General features: G+C 42.5%; 1 protein-coding gene across 8 annotated transcripts in view; it reads left to right on the top strand.

Moving 5' to 3' along the window:
• ADAMTSL1 (ADAMTS like 1) overlaps positions 1 to 13,226 on the top strand; it is an 883,534-nt gene that overhangs the window by 741,268 nt on the left and 129,040 nt on the right. For all 8 annotated transcript variants that reach the window (XM_045043887.1, XM_045043888.1, XM_045043889.1 and 5 more), the window contains one exon: positions 12,090 to 12,269. In XM_045043887.1, coding sequence (XP_044899822.1) covers positions 12,090 to 12,269 — 180 coding nt within the window. The remainder of the gene's footprint in view (positions 1 to 12,089; positions 12,270 to 13,226) is intronic.

Consider the following 13,226-nt stretch of genomic DNA (forward strand, 5'->3'; position numbering starts at 1 on the left):
TCCCAGTTTTGCTAAAATAGTTTTCCCTCTCAAAAGTGTCCCAATTAAAATGATAAATTATATGGTTACCCAAGTGAGGAGAGAGCATTGCAGCTTATATACCCTTGCCTTAGTGCTGAGGTGGGCGGGGGCAGCGGGGGGGGGGGGGCTGCCTTTTCTAGACTGCCATGCGTTCCCATGCTTTTCCACCATCAGTTGGCAAAGCCACTTCCTTCTCTCTGCCCATCTTGGGACTGTGATTTACAAAGCACCCAAAGAATCAAAGAGTAATCAGTGAGCAAAACTCTAAAATGTAAAGCATCTGGAAAAAGATATTGACTACTTCCTTTTAGAGCTTAAATGTCTGTGTGGCTAAGCTCATAAATACCATGCTACTATGTGACAGTTTCGAGAAATCAAGAGGATGTTATATATTTCGAATGCCTGTGTACCAGTGTTCTTAAGAAATATTATTACCTAACTGAAGTTAATCTTCACAACAATCAGTGGAAAGTAGGTTTTATTATCTTCGTTTTAGGTTTGAGAAAACTGGGCTCATGCAGGTAGCAAATCTAGGGTTGGCCATCAACCCAGTTTTATGTGATTGTTTCCACTATACCCCGTTTTAAAGACTACTATGGCTGAAAGAGCAATCAGGAATTATATAGGAGTCTTCTTGTTTTACACATTATGTAACTGTGGCCCAGATATGGTCTTGCCCAAGATCATAAAGCCTGGTGCAGACCCCAGGTCTCCTGATTTTATACTGATTTTATACTGATTTTAACTAGAATGAATCCATGACCTCAAACTGTAACACAAACTAATGCCAACCCTAAGACAAGACCAGAAATCAATGCACATCAACCTCCACTACTGTATTAAGTCCCCATATTATTTACTTGTGTCTCTATTAGGTACATAGTTCTGGAAAAAATACTTATTGAATGAAAAAAATGAATGACTAGATCAAGAATACTGCCCCAAAGGCCTTAAAATGCTGACCTTATATCTTATTGATAAGTTTGTTTTATGGTTATAGGTCCTAATAATGAAACTAAATAATGAAACACTGCTGTGTTATAGCACCATGATTGAGAACCACTGTTCTCAATCTGAGACACTTTGATCATGACAGTCTTCTGCTAGGATTTTTTTCAGTGACATTCCATTGCCATATAGTAAAGCCAAATGGCATGGTCAGGCCTACATCCCCCTGCACGTCTGCTCCTGCCCATCTCCCACCATGTTTCTCCCGCCCCTGCTTGTACATTTCTAATGGCCCATGCTTGTCCCTGCCCACACGCACTTCCCTTCCCCTCTGCTTGTCAAATCAGGCAGGAGTCCCACCTCTTCTACCAGGACCCCTTGCTATCTTCCTGCACATGGTGGTCATGGTCAGTGCTGCTCACTGAACAGTCACATTCCACCCTACTGTGTGAGCACTTTTCCATGACTTTTGAGTAGACCCTAAGGTCAATGAGACAGAGACTAAGTCTCAGGTATGTAAAGCATAGAGCATGGTGCTGAAAAATTCCACGGCAAGTCTGCCAGTCCATTTATTGAGCACTTACCCCATTTCAGGACCTGCTTCTCTTTTTAATAAAAGCAGCACTTACTACGTTTCAAGTTCTAGGCACTTTACATATTTAACTCACTTAATCCTCACTACCCTATGTGATCATTACTACTGTCCTCCCTGTTCCACAGATGAGGGACGTAGAGCACTATGAAGTTAGCATGAATTCAAACTTCATGTAGCAGAACTCTTTCTACTGCACTCATATTTTCTCTTTTAATCCACTCAGAACAATCCTGTGAGGAAACAAGGCCCAGAGAGGGTTCCTTGCCCCAGGTCACATGGCCAATAAATAGCAAAGGGGGCCTGTATGCCTCAAAACCCCTTCTCTTTTCCACTAGGCAGTTCAGCTTTCCTAAGACCTCTTTACCATTTCCTCCAAAGTATTAAATTGTGAGGAAATCTAACACCAGCCCTAAAATCAGCAGTTTACATAAAGCTCACTATTTGTTGTCTTATCCAGGGCAGTTAATCTGTGCGTGTTTCCTGTTGCTGCTATAACAAATTACCACACATTTAGCAGCTTAAAACAATGTGAATTTACTGTCTTATAGCTCTGGAGGTCAGAAGTCTGAAATCAGTTTTACTTGGCTAAAATCAAGGTGTTGGCAGGCCTGCGTTCCTTCTGGAGGCTCTAGGGGAGAATCTATTACCTTGCCTCTTCCAGCTTCTAGAAGCTGCTTGCTTCCTTGGCCCATGGCCCCTTCTTCCATCTTCAAAGTGCCTCACTTCAACCTCTGATTCTGTCCTTTCTCTCTGACTCTGATCCTCCTTCTTCCCTCTTATAAGGACCATTGTAATGACACTGAGCCCACTGGGATAATCCAGTTATCTCCCCATCTGAAAATGCTAATGACATCTTTAAAGTTGCTTTTACCATGTAAGATGACATTTTCACAGGTTCCAGATTTTAGGACATAGATGTCATTGTTCAGCCTGCCAGTCTTCTATATTTTGGGCTACGCATTAGTCTCTATTAGCACGATATTCTTGAGATTAAAATTAAATTACCACTGTACTCACCACTATCTGTGAGCTTCACATGCACCAATCTTTCTCTATTCATTTTTATTCTAAAAAATAAATGGAAAAGAGAAATGAGACGAAAAGAGATAGTTGCTAGAAGGGTTAACTGAGATGAATTAGAGAGTCCACTCTGAAGCATAATTTATATTTCTCTGTGTTATGCATGTTTTATGATCAGGATTGTGTCCACCAACTATACACACATATTGCACACATCTGTGCAGAGACTGAAACAGTCACCGTGGCCCCTGTTTTCTCCCTTGCTTAAAACTATGATTATGTGGCCATTTCCCTATAAACCGTGTTTTTAATCAGGGTTACAATTCAAAATGCCTATAGTTTAGCTATATAAAAAGGTATGTGCGAGCAGAGTCACGGCTAGTAATAGTAAGAAAAAAGAGGAATTTTAATGACAACTACAAATGCTTGAGACTCCACTTTTTTCATTTTTTGGATTTAAACACACACACGTAAAAGAATGACTTTGGTCTGGATTCGAGGATTGTAGACTGGCAGGAAGAATCAATCGAGTCATCAGTTTTGTTACATTCCAGTGACTAAAATATAAATTCTCATAATTTAGAAACCATGCTTATTTAAAACATTATATTCAGGGGGAAAAATATCTATTAGGATGTTTATCTCAGTTTTGGCAGTGTGTTTTAGAAGGAAATGAACACTTGATCCTACCTTTAGAATCAACAACAAATGGAAGCAAAACAGAGATTAGAAGTAAAATGTCACAGGTGCGGTGCTTTTGTTTTTGTTTATTGGCAGAACACTTTTTGTAATAATTGCTCTGGATTTCAGTGGTTTTGCAGCCCCATGCTTCACACGGTAACAGGAATATTACACCCAGAAGATACACTGGACACCACTTGTGTGTCCAGGGTTAAGAAAGATCATTGCGTATTAGATCAACAAGGTGATTCTAATCCACAAAATAGTTGGGGTATAAATTCTGTTCTCATTTAATAATCTTGAGCAAGACTCCAGGCTTCATTTTCTTCGTTTCTCTGAGGCCTAATTCATTGTGGCTCAGTTTGACCTCTGTTGTATACCAACCACTGTCTCTACCAGCCTTTTGAACCTCTCAGTCTTGCATATCACAAAGTTACATCAAATTCCAAAGGTCTAACACCAAGCTTGATAACCCAGTCACCTGGGTTTGCCAGCAGACCTCTTCTTCCTTCACAGGGCATACTACCTTCTAGCATGTTCTCTAACCCATTGCCTTGGTTCTAGTCCTCACAACTAACCAAACTATCACAAACAGCCTTTTACTTGGTGTGTCCCTGTAATTGTCTTCTCATCCATTGTTTCCCAACTTGGTACAGTTGTTCTTTACTACAGGCCTTCTGTTGAGCCTTTAAAATATTAATATGTGCTGAGGGCCCCCAAACAGGGTATGGTATGGAGTGTTATTTAGACTTACATGGCCTGGAACCTTTTCTCCATGGTGCACCTATTAATGGCTCACAGGGCAGTACTCTCTGGAACCCATCAGCCTTCATTGCCTGAATAATTTTCTACAAATTGGATTATGTTACACCCGATGATCTTGAGATTGTATCCAGATATGCCCAAGGCCCTTCACTGTTTGCCCCTCAGCCGGCTTCTCAGTCTCTTTTCCCAACTGCAACCCCCCCATGAACTCTATCCTCTACCTTCTCAGGTCTCCTCAGAGATACCCATGTTCCCTCATACCCTGGGTCTGTATACATGCAGTCTGACTCCGTGGGCACTCCTTATCTCCCGGGCCAACCCCTCATGTGTCCCCTCTCCTGCAGAGCCTTCCCCAGTTTTCCAGAAAGACTTAGTTGCCTCTCCTCTGTATTCCCACTTTTGTAAAACTGATCACATTTGATCATTTTTTTCTCCCTCACTGGACTGCAAATGCCTGAGGCTTAGCAACCAGGTTTTAGTCATCTTAAATTCCCAGCACCTAATACAGTGCCTGGGACTCAGCAAGTACTCAGTGTTTGATGAAAGAATGAATGAGTGAATGAAGAAATGAATGAAATGAGTTAGAAACTAGAAGTAGAACACATTAAAACTAGAAAGTTGTCTCTCTGTCCCAAAAATAAATAAACGTTGAAAAAAAAATTAAAAAAAAAAAAAAACTAGAAAGCTGACCTTAGAAAGAATATAAATGTCACTTTGTGTTGGGCTCAATGATATGACTTGAGGGACCAAGGAAATGAACTCAGCTCTCAGTAAATAAGGCTACCAACATGAAACCAAAGGTGTCAATACAGGCAGAATTTCTTAACATGTGGTCACGGGAAAATCGTTCAAAGTACAGGACACTTAGGCCACTGTAGTTTTATATAGAAACCTAACTTTTAAATGCTCTCCTTACTGTATATTTTTTACTTTCTTATAAAACTAGTGAATCTATGACCTTATAGCATGAAACATGTATGGCAGCAAGGATAATCATTAGCATAAATACTATTTGTTGTTATTTATTCTGTTTATGGCACGTATTTAAAAATAATACCCGTACTAGAGATCTACCTCATCAGGTAATCTCAACACGTTCCCAAAGTTGTCACAGACTTTGGAAACTTTATTAATTTGAAATTTTATCTGTAGTTTTTAAAAGTTTCTAAAGACACCCTTTCAGCCGTGCAAACACAGCAAGGAAACTTTCTGAGCAAAGATGAGGCAAGTGTTTAAGAGCAAACATCCCTGACAATAGTAACTTAGCCGGATGGTTATCTGCCACACCTGGAGGGTCACAGCACCCAGCAGAGGACACGTTGCGTCTGGCTAAAACCCACTGCTGACTTACTTAGAAACAGCTCCTGGCTAATGATAAAACAGCTCGATAAAAGGTGGATGTTCAGCCTATCATCTGGATGTTTGTGTCACGTCTTTTAAACATCTGGATTTTTGGCTCTTTTGTTCATCCAATCATCAATTCAACAAACATTTATGAAGTGTGTGCTCTTTGCCAGATGCTACATTAGGCACCGGGGAATAGAAAGATGAGTGCATTCCCTTTCCTCAAAAGATGCGTAATCCTGGGGGGGGGGGGGGAGGGGGGGGGGAATTGCAGACACATAAACAAGTAGCCCTTATAGAAGACATGTAGCACCCTTCCAGGCCAAGGCAGGGTGGGAGGCGACTCATTCTTTGAGCCTTTGAACTGGTCCTTCAAAGGGGTCTTGGAAATTTCTGGATAGACAGAGAGGCAAAGGGCATTGCTCACAGAATGAACAAGGTGATCAAAGGCCTGAGCAGAGAAGGCATCTGTGTGCCCAGGGAAGAGCAAATTGTCCCCATGGCAGGCCACCAAGGAATGTGGCTGGGTAGCTCAGCATGGGTCAGAGCGTGAGGGCTCTCAAGGGCGTTCTCGGGAGTCTGAATTTGACCTCCTAGGTGTTAAGAATTTCCTAAAAGTTTTCTGGGTAGATGAAATTTTGAAACAAGCTAATTGTCTACATTTTCTTGTAACTGCTTTGTCATCACATTGTCACAGACTTCTGCACATTGCCGGCGGGAGCCACCTAAGGGCCTGTCCCTGAAATCAGTCCTATCTGCAAAGTGATGACCCAGCTAGATTATGTTTCATGAGTGGTCACCCTCTATAGCACAATTTTATTACATCTCCACCCATAGGTGGACCAATTATTATCATCATCTATTTCCTCAATTTGAAAGAGAGAGAAAATTAGCCTGCGTTTTTCCTTATTGCCACATTCACTAAGAAGTTCTAACTAAGCAGCTTGGATCAGAGAGCTGTTCTTATGCAGCCACTTGTTTATTTTTGGAACACTTACTCACATTGAACGGAAGCCCCTGTGCCTTCTTAGATAGTTAGAAAAGAAAATTTTAGCCATCAAGCATTGAAGAGATCTGTAATCCCACAAATCCAGTGTCACTAGTGAAGTGACTAAAATGTCTGTCACCATGTAACAGAAACTTCAAGAGCGTGTTCTTTATGCCTAACAAACTCAATAGGACCCGTGGGGAATTTGATTGTGAATTATAATCAAAGGATTGGAAGAAAAGTGGCTTAATGTAATTTTGAGGTTCAGGGAATAATGATTTTATGAATCAGCTATTAGTTTTCTCAAAGATAAATACACTGCATTTTCACTACAGTGTACATATTTATGGACCATACCTAGATGTCACATTCTTCCGGCATCAGTTATAAAATGTCAGTTTGCTGTTTAGCTCATACCCTAATTACTTCTTTACTAGGAAAAAAAACATTAATTTTAAAAGAAAAAAATAGGGTGTAGAGGAAAACTGGAGATATCCAATCCTAAGGTCTCCTATTCAAGATGTAACACTATCATGCTGGGGAAATTTTTGAATGCAATTCTCAAGCACTAGTATGAGCAACAAGAGAACCAAAATCCCTTTCTTCATAGAGCTGATAGGATAACAGATGATAAATTCCAAAGGGATGAGACCTATTTAAAAGAGGTATTTAAAAACAAAAAATAATTAATACATAAAATGAGGTGACAGAATAGAGACTGCTTTGGCTTTTCTAGCTAGTAGGTTAAGAATGGCTTCTCCAAGGGGCGCCTGGGTGGCTCAGTCAGTTGAACATCTGACTTCGTCTCAGGTCATGATCTTGCAATTCATGAGTTTGAGCCCCGCGTCGGGCTATGTGCTGACAGCTCGGAGCCTGGAGCCTGCTTCAGATTCTGTGTCTCCTTCTTTCTCTGCCCTCCCCCACTTGTGCTCGCTCGCTCTCTCTCTCTCTCTCTCTCTCTCTCTCTCTCTCTCTCTCTGGAGCCTGCTTCAGATTCTGTGTCTCCTTCTTTCTCTGCCCTCCCCCACTCGTGCTCGCTGTTTCTCTCTCTCTCTCTCTCTCTCTCTCTGGAGCCTGCTTCAGATTCTGTGTCTCCTTCTTTCTCTGCCCTCCCCCACTCGTGCTCGCTCTCTCTCTCTCTCTCTCCCTCCCTCCCTCCCTCTCTCCCTCTCCCTCTCTGTCAAAAATAAATAAGCATTAAAAAAAATTTTTTTAAGAATGGCTTCTGCAAGTAGGTGAGAATGGAATTAAACCTGAATAATTAGAAAGACTCAACCATGTGAAGATGTATGATGAGAGTGAGCCAGGTAGAGAGAAGAGCAAGTGCAAAGGTCCTGTGGGAGAAATAAGCTTGGGATGTGCAAGGACCACACACACACACACACACACACACACACACACACACACACACAACCAGTGAGGCCAAAATATACAGGGAAAGGGAAGAATTGTATGAGATGAGATTGCAGAGGAGTGTCTGGTTTCTCTTGTTCACTGCTACAACCAAAAACCTAGAACCATGTTTGGTCTATGACTGGTACTGAATAAATTTCTGCCAAATGAATGAATGAATTTAAAATTTGAGTTAGACAGCCTCAAAGGTTCCTTCAGGGCAGGGACCAGAGCATGTAGAAATTTGCAGGTCAGGGATAGAGGAGTTTGGATTTTATTCTAATCATAAAGGAAAGTCATTGAAGGCTTTTAAGCATGGGAATTCTGTGATCTGATTTATGCTTTGAAAACATCATTCTTGCTACTGTATGGAGAATAGATTGTAGATATGCTGAATATCTTCCATTGCTCCTATAGGTCCACTCTGCCTTTCCACCTGTATCTCAGAAGGCTGACCTAGATAGACTCTACCCTCTGGCTTCTAGTTGTGTTCAACCAATGGTGTTCTCAGCAGGCCATCAGAAGGCGAGAGAAGCTGTCTTCAAAACTGAGCATGCCATCTATATGCTACTGGGACCTAACTGAGAAAACTAGAGACATGTTTAGGAAGCTTTGTAGTAGTCTAAATGAGAGATTATGATACCCTCATTTATTATTTGTGGTGGAGGTCAAGTTTATTTTGGAGGGAAATCTGACAGTATTTGCTCATGGATTGAGTGTCAGGGAAGAGGTGGTAAGAAAAAGGAAATGCTCAAGGATATTTCCCATGTTTCTGTCTTAGATATAGCACCATCCAGTAAATGGGGAAGATTGAGAGGAGAGTGGATTTGGGGCAGGGTTCAAAGGGCAAGATCAAAAGTTCCATTCTGGGCACATTTAGGTCAAAATGCTTGTTCGCATTTAAGACATAGGGGAGAGGTCAGAGATTAAGATTTAAATTTTGACTCATCAGCATAAACTTTTTTTTCCAGACAGTTACCTGTTGAACAAAATTGCATTAAGCTCATGGAAGAACTTTAATAATTCATAGAATAGAAAGAATTATAGAGAACACAGTCCCTACCTAAGTTTGGCAAATTTTAGAAATCAGAAATGCACATCGCTAGTTGTCTAATTATAAAAGAGTCCTAAGAAGGGCTGAATGATAATGGTTATAACTAATCTGATGATGGAATAACTGGTTGGCTAGAAGTGAGAATTCAATAGAAATAAGAGAAGACTGGCCTAAGAAGTCATGAAAAAGGCTATAAAACCAAATTTAAAACCTTGGTTGTCTGTAATAGCAAGAAGGCATGTTTTAAGCAAATGGAACTCTTGGCCACTAATTTAAATTTCCCCCAACCACCAACTTCAATTCCACAAATATTTATTGAGAATTTACATTTGCAGGAGGCACTGTGCCAGGCAGTGTGGGTACAAAATGCATTGAAGAAGTAAAGTAAACTTCTACCAAACAAGAACTAAAATTAAGGTTTGCTTCTGTCAAAATGAAAAGACCGGGGAGTCATCAAAATGAGCCAGAGAAGCCTAAGTCCTGGCCCACTCACAGCTTGAATCGTGAGCTCCGAGGCCATAGATTTTTCCTTAATTAAGGTTAAACAACATGCTAGACAAGCCCTTGGAAGGAACTGTTTGGATCTGTAATGAATAATAACAGGCTGCAGACCACTTCCAACGGTCTACCTACACGTTCAACTTTGTGGCATAGCCTAGAAGCTGTGTTCAACTGTAGCCTTTCAGCTCAGAAATCTCTAGGGAAAATACATTTCCAGGCCCACCACAGTGTAAATAAGCCATTTGGAAATGTGTGTCCCCGATCTGGAGCATGGACCTTCTCCTGCCTGTCAGGGATAGTCCCAGAGTGGAGGCTGAGGATTGAATTGCAAAGCACCGCCCCTCCAGTGGCAGAAAGGATGAGACCAGGCTCTGGCAGGCTTGGTGCTTAGGAGGCCAGGGGCCCTCAGTGGGAAGCAGCAGCAGCCTGCCCTCCCACTGCAAACAGAGAGAAGCTCCTACAGCCACAAGAAAGAAAAGCTGATCTTGGGCTCCTCTCCCGCTGTGTCCACACTCCCAGCGGGGAGCGTGTGCTCAGGAGGAGCTGGGTGAATGTTGCACAGAATGGAAGTAAACCAGTTTTTGCCCAGGTGTGGCCTTAGTCGAATCTCTTCACCACTCCAGCCTCAGCTTCTTTATCTGTACAGTAGGGATAAGATCTACCTCCCAGGACGGTTTTGCCTTTACCATTACCCTTCTCTTTTTGTACAGTGTTTAGGTAGTTGAATCCAGCCATAAGAAAATATATTTAGAGGTGGGGGGTGGAACACCTGGGTGGCTCAGTCGGTTAAGCATCTGACTCTTGATTTCGGCTCAGGTCATGATCTCATGGTTGATGGGTTCAAGCCCCACATTGGGCTCTGCGCTGACAGCGAGGAGTCTGCTTGAAATTCTCTGTCTCCCTCTCTCTCTCTCTCTGCCCCTCCCCTGCCCTCTCTCCAGTAGTTCTGAGGTCTTACACCACTCACAACTGCAAACAAAGAGCAGTTTTGCATAGGCCAGTTGCAAGCAGTCACTGGTTCTAACAGAGGCTTCTGGGTCCCATGTACCCCTCCATGTTTATTTTATTCCCATTGAAAATGGTGGAGGGATGGAGAGATGGCTCATTTGGAGAGATGGTTCTCAATCCTGGTTTACAGAATTACTTGGGAGATTTCTTTTTTATTATTATTTATTTAAAAAGCTGATGCCTGGGAGGCACTTCCCAAAATTTCTGATTTAATGGATCTGAGATGGGACCTAGACCTCAGTACTTTTTAAAAGCTCCCAGGTGATTTTAAAGTGCATCCAGGGTTGGGACCACTAAGAGACAGTGACCGCTGGGCCACAGCAGCATTCTGACCATACTCAATCACCATCCTAACCTTGACCATGAGCACAAATCCCCCTTGCACTTCCAAGTACAGGCCATTGAGCACAGACCCCCACAAGTCCTAAGAGGCCCCTGCTGCAGCACAAGTCACTCCCGTAAAAACTCTCAGGTCTGTATATCCAGGCCTAACCCCCCAACGAGCCCAAGGGCAGCAGGTAAAAGGGAAAGGACTATTCTTGAAGAAAGAAGAACACTCTAGAACTTTGTCAGGAAAGTAGCCCCAACAAAGAGTAGCCACTGGAAACTAATCTAAAAGCGACAGAACACCCAAAGCCACAATGGCTTAAATAAGAAAGAAAAGTATTTCCTTCTCATTTAAACACAGGCCATCCAGGGCCCATGTGGTGGCTTCACCATCAGGAGGACAGGCTACTTCCATCTCTTTGCCTATCACTGTCCAAGATGGGAGGTTAAAGTTTAGACCTCATGTTCACATTCCAGTCAGCAAGGAGGGGAAAGCGAAGGGGGGGATGCCACACTCTTTTCGTGGTTATTTCCCTAAAATTGCACGCAACACTGCCATGTATATCCCATTGGCCAGCACTTAATCATAGAGCCATGTGCATCTTCAAGGAAGATCAACAAATACAGTGTGTACGCTGAAAAGTCATGTGCCTAGCGAGACATGCTAAAAATTGGGGGTTCCTTTGCTGTTGCAAGGGAGGGGGGTACTGGGAAAACAGCCAATAGTCGATGCCACAGGGGCCTCCCTTTCCCTTCATGCAACTGGACTGTAACTATTAAGTTACATGTAAACAATGTGTTTGACTGGGGTCCCAGTGAAAACCACTGAAATAAGACTATTTTCCTATAGCCCAAATTCCAGTGGCTGTAGCTCCCACTGCCCTAAGAAATCACCGGTCCTACAAGAGGACTTCCAGGGGAGTTCTTCAGAAAATGAGGCCTTAAATCTCATGTCTCTCCAATAGGGTAGAGTGAATATTCACACTTAGAAGGAAAGGGCTGACTTCTGTGCACATTAATTCCTCCAGATTTACACTGATGGCAGGAGCTCTCTCTTGCTCTTTCTGGAAGCTGCACAGATTATTTTCACTGGATCGTAAATATGTTTAACACCCTATTATACTAACCTTTTAAACCAGTTGTCTTGGGTAGCTGTAAATCATAGTTTAGGAACAACTTTCTATGATTCAAAGGCCCTTGAAATTCCTGGATGCTGTAGTTAAATACTTGAAATTAAGATTGGAGGGTATAGATTTTGCTACATTTCAAGGAAAGGAAACAAAATCCTTTGGGCTGGTTCTTAGTTTTCTTTTTCTTTTCTTTCTTTTTTTTCTTTTTTTTTTTTTTTTTTTTTTCGCAATCTTTATTCAGCCAGGGCTAAGATAAGAATTGGCAGTCAAACATCTACTGTCCTATGTTAGGTTGACTTTCTCTTCCTTCCCCAGTGTTCCCGAACCTGTGGCGGGGGCGTCCAGAAGCGTGAGGTTCTTTGCAAACAGCGCATGGCTGATGGCAGCTTCCTGGAGCTTCCTGAGACCTTCTGTTCAGCCTCAAAACCGGCCTCCCAGCAAGCCTGCAAGAAAGATGACTGTCCCAGCGAGTGGCTCCTCTCCGACTGGACAGAGGTATGTAGGCTCCTCAGAAGGAAATAATGAAAGAGGCGTAAGGAAGAAAAGCAGGCACCCCAAACTTACACATAGAGAGGATAAGAATAGAACAAAATAATCCTCCAAGCATTACGGAACAGTTTTTGTAAGCATTTATACCACAATGTGTCACTAGCTTTTAACTAGGCTGCAGGGACATGAGGTAAACAGCCAGCCCTGATGCAACAATCAGAAGCATGGAATTGTAAACGGGCTCCTCGTGGAACAAAACCAGACCTTGTTTGGCCCAGAAGTCTTCTCAGAACACTGCGTTGTTCTACCTTCATCCCCACACCCACCTCCCCGACCTCCCGGCACCTCCTCCTCCCAGATGTTTCTAGTCTCTACTCAGGAAGGGCAAAGCCTCTCTCGTTATTCCCTTCCAAGTTACTGGACAATAAGGAACATGATTTATTAAGAAGAGAAGACCAGGGAAATCCTGCCTCTTTACTGTCAGTTTCCTGACTCCAAGACGCTAACAATTTCCCAGCAAGAGAACTTGATTTCCCCTGTTGCTTGCATTTGGGGGGATGATTACATCAGCATCCACCATTCCTGACTTGCCTCATAAGTTAGGGATATACCCCCAACTAACCTACTTTTCTAAACAGTTCCTACTCTAACACTAGCATCAGTGAAGTCATTTACACTCGCTTTCGACTTGTTTTCAGCCCCTTTGACTACTGTGAATTGCCTACAACTCCCTCAGCATCGTAGGCCTGTGTGTCTTCCATAAAGAAGTCCCCCCAGAAGTACTGCCTCCTAAGCAAACGTAGCCAAGAACAGAATCGCCAGGCCCGAAATGAAAATCTTTGTGTCACGAACAGATGCAACACTGTGCCCTTTCTTGCATATAAGCATTTGAATTGGCCTTGCTGATCCCACTGCCTTCTCTGTGGTTGTGTGTATACGTGTGTGTGTGTATGTTGTACAGAT

This window comes from Felis catus, chromosome D4, assembly GCF_018350175.1.
Source record: "Felis catus isolate Fca126 chromosome D4, F.catus_Fca126_mat1.0, whole genome shotgun sequence".
NCBI lineage: Eukaryota > Metazoa > Chordata > Mammalia > Carnivora > Felidae > Felis > Felis catus.